The 3,985-nt window shown below is 48.5% G+C and overlaps 1 protein-coding gene across 1 annotated transcript; it reads right to left on the bottom strand.

Moving 5' to 3' along the window:
- Nucleotides 1-561: 561 nt before the first annotated feature.
- Adrb2 (adrenoceptor beta 2) lies at nt 562-2,616 on the bottom strand. The gene has a single exon (XM_047556128.1). The coding sequence runs from the start codon at nt 2,369-2,371 to the stop codon at nt 1,115-1,117; it is 1,257 nt and encodes a 418-aa protein (XP_047412084.1). The 5' UTR covers nt 2,372-2,616; the 3' UTR covers nt 562-1,114.
- Between the last annotated feature and the right edge of the window lie 1,369 nt (nt 2,617-3,985).

The raw sequence follows: 3,985 nt of genomic DNA, 5'->3' as shown, positions 1-3,985 counted from the left end.
GGTATTAATCAGTTAGGTGCTTTCCAGTTTGGCTCCCTCTAACCAATGCCCTCTGACAGTCCCTGGGAATTACAAGGCTATGGTTGAGTGGCATTTGCATAAGAACACCTTCCTTATCCTGAAAATGTCAAGCCCTGATGTAGTAGTACAAAGGGCTCCACTATAAGACATAGCAAAGATATAAATTTACACAGTTATTAAACAAATCTGAACTGGAGGTGGGTGGCGGGGGCATGGGGAGGGACAAAGCATATGCCCATAACTGTTTCTATGAGTCAGTGTTTCTGAGGTAACATCACAGAATAACAACTGTAGGATGAGCTGAGCTATGCTGAGAACAGGCAGGACTGATCTGCAGCACAAGGACAGTTTAGGAGAGATACAGGTTTGTAGTCACAGATTCAAAGGCACATGAAAGGGTTAAGCAGTCAGTGCATGTCATTCTTGTATCATTCCACATTAAGCCACTGGGCACTTATTACAAATAGTTACCTGTGGTTTCCAGTGGGAGAGGCAAGGACACTCCAGTCAAGGGGTTTTGGAGAAACAGGTGCAATGAAGTCATGGTCAAACAATTTATTTACTGTAAACTTTAGACTTTGCTCAGGAAAACAAAGCTGTCCCTCAAATCCCTGCCTACAACACTCCATTTGAGCAAATAAGAGGAGCGGGGGAGAGTCCATGTTCACAGCTGAAAGGTCCGAGATATTCAGGATTCTCAAGTCCAAGGGTGCGGGAAGGAAAATCTCCTTCAGATACAAATTACCAGCAGCAATATAATACCCCTAATACTTGACCAATGAGGTAGATACATGGAAAAGTCATCAAAACATACAGACCCAGGTCCTAGGACTAACGCCCTTCAGACATATACTCACAAGTTCCACGCAAAGAGGAACTGAACTGTACAAGAAACAAATAATCACTCAAATACGTTTTCTCTTTTTTACAGCTTAAAAAAATAAAAAAAAGCAGAAGGATGCCTCCTCCTGCAAATCTCTATACAATTTTATTCTAAATTTATTACACTCAAGTTAAATAGTCTGTTTAGTGTTCTGTGGGTGGGGGATCTTAAAAAGTAAAAAAACAAAACAAAACAAAACAAAAAACTGCATTACAGCAGTGAGTCATTTGTACTACAATTCCTCCCTTGTGAATCAATGCTATCGCTAGGCACAGTACCTTGACAGTTCACAAAGTCCTCCGTGCCTGGGGGCTCCTCACACAGCAGTTTGCTTTCTTTCTCCTGCCCCACGTGACATCCACTCTGCTCCCCTGTGTAGTCCGTTTTGCCATTGCTGTTGCTGGAGTAGCCATTCCCATAAGCCTTTAGAGAAGATCTGCGTAGGCACAGAAGCTCCTGGAAGGCAATCCTGAAATCTGGGCTCCGGCAGTAGATAAGAGGATTGAAAGCTGAATTGACATAGCCCACCCAGTTTAGAAGGATGTAAACTTCCTTAGGGATGAGGTTGTCCTTGATCACATGCACAATGTTCACAATGAAGAAGGGCAGCCAGCAGAGGGTGAAAGTGCCCATGATGATGCCTAATGTCTTGAGGGCTTTGTGCTCCTTCAAACAGAACTTGGACGACCTGCGAAGACCATGCCCACTGCGCCCATCCTGCTCCACCTGGCTGAGATTTTGGGCGTGGAATCGTCCCTCAGATTTGTCAATCTTCTGGAGCTGCCTTTTGGCCACCTGGAAGACCCTGGAGTAGACAAAGACCATGACCACCAGAGGCAAGTAGAAAGACACTATGGAGGAGGCAATGGCATAGGCTTGATTCGTGAAGAAGTCACAGCAGGTCTCCTTGGCATAACAGTTGATGGCTTCCTGATGGGTGGCCCGGTACCAGTGCATTTGGATGGGCAAGAAGGAGGTAAGGCCTGACACAATCCACACCATCAAAATGACTACCCGGGCCTTATTCTTGGTCAGCAGGCTCTGGTACTTGAAAGGAGACGTGATGGCAAAGTAGCGATCCACTGCGATCACACACAAGGTCTCAATGCTGGCGGTGACGCACAATACATCAATAGAAGTCCAAAATTCGCACCAGAAATTGCCAAAAGTCCACATTTTCATGAGGATGTGACTGGCCCCAAACGGTACCACCGCTAGACCCATGACGAGGTCAGCGCAGGCCAGTGAGGTGATGAAGTAGTTGGTGACCGTCTGCAGTCGCTCGAACTTGGCAATGGCTGTGATGACCAGCACGTTGCCAAACACGATGGCCAGGACGATGAGCGACATGACGATGGCCAGGCCCACCACCCACGCCTCGTCCCGTTCCTGCGTGACATTGTGGTCCGGCGCATGGCTTCCATTGGGCGTAAGCAAGAAGTCGCTGCCGTTCCCGGGTTGCCCCATGACGCGCAGGCTGGCAGGTGAGCCGCACAGGCTGCCTGCTCACTGGCCGCGCCTCAGCGGGCGCACCTCCGGCGGGGCGCTGCAGGCAGCGAGCTGATGCCTGAGAGCCTCATTCAGCGGCCGTGGGGTGGGTGTGGTGGGGGCGCGTCCTGCACACTCAAGTTTGTGGGGTGCTCTGTCCTCGCGGTGCCCGCCAGTTGCAGCCCGCGCTCTGGAGAAGTCGCCTCGGAGTGCGCTCTGCCCGTTATGTGCACAGGACTTTAGGAGTACTGCCTTCCCTGTGACGTGCGGCAACTTTAGGCCAATCGCGCGCCTGCAGTCCCAAAGGGGCGAGGCTCTGCTCGCCTTTCCTCCCCTCCCCTCGCCCGCCGGATCCTGAGGCTGGCCCGGGCGGGGCCCAGCTGCTCCGGGGCGGGCGGGCCACCACTCCCTCCCGGCTACCCTAGCTGGCCCCAGAGGGATAAAGCTGGGGCGGCTGTGCTTACCCGTCAACTCAGGAGCTTTGCGCTATTCTGTGACTGCTACCTGTTCGTCTTGGGTAGCAGAGGTCTCAGCGCAGAGGGCAGCACCCCGGCACTCCACCATTTTCGGAATAGAGAGAGTGCCCACCGAGACACTCACATACTGGCACAAATGCACCCTGATAGACATGTTGAGACTTATACGAACCACAGACACAGACACTGAGACACACCCGCTCAGCGAACCGGCATGCACACTCGCGCGCGCTCACACAGAAGCCTACAGGCAAAAAGTCACCCCTGTCTAACGCAGAGAGGCATCCGTAAACAAACACAGAAGCACCCAGAAGCACAAAGGCGTGAACACAACACACACACACACACACACACACACACACACACACAAACACACACAATGGCTTGCTTGGACTCAGGTGGACCCAGACGTGCATGTCCCCTTCCAGGTACTCACATCTGCCCTCATGCAGCATTCACAAATGACAGCTTCTGTCCCCCTCTCCCCCGACACCAGACATCCAGTATATTCCCTTTCAAACATTTGGCAAGATCTCAGGAGGTGACTTCAACAACTGCCGTTTTCCTCAGCACACTAACTGTCAAGAGTTTTTGGTGTCCTCCTTGGGAATTTGAAGGCATTGAGACACATAATTTTACCCTTTAGGTTTCATTGGGAGCTGGTATGTATGCATATATTTTGGGACAAGAGAGGACATTGTCTGTTTATGTTTTTAATTATTGTTTTTAATCTCTTACTATCTGTTCCACCAGAGATGCTTTAAAAATGAAAACAATGTACATTTCATTATGAACTTAATTTCATTAGTAACTCTATTGGAACTAAAATTTTGTTTTTTAATCCTTCATCTCATGGATAATTTGTTCATTTGTTGGGCTGTGCCATATGAAATTGCCATCATTTGGCTATCTTTGACTGACAAAAATGGCAATTTCATACAATTCATATTATTAAAAATGTGTTAGCATAAAGAACATTTTGAAACTGTAGAAAGCAAAAGAATTCTCTATTAAAAAAGTCAGACCAAGCCTTAAAACTGAGGTCTTTGTCCATGAAATATTATCCTTTGCATCTGGCATTTGACTTTACTGTTGAAAAAATTTAATTTTCTGGGTT

This window comes from Sciurus carolinensis, chromosome 6 (genome assembly GCF_902686445.1).
Source record: "Sciurus carolinensis chromosome 6, mSciCar1.2, whole genome shotgun sequence".
NCBI classification, from domain to species: domain Eukaryota; kingdom Metazoa; phylum Chordata; class Mammalia; order Rodentia; family Sciuridae; genus Sciurus; species Sciurus carolinensis.
This window is presented reverse-complemented; position numbering and strand designations above follow the sequence as displayed.

Bases quoted from the DNA above. Each gene is read 5' to 3' on its own strand.
- Adrb2 (XM_047556128.1), bottom strand. From the start codon at position 2,371: ATGGGGCAACCCGGGAACGGCAGCGACTTCTTGCTTACGCCCAATGGA.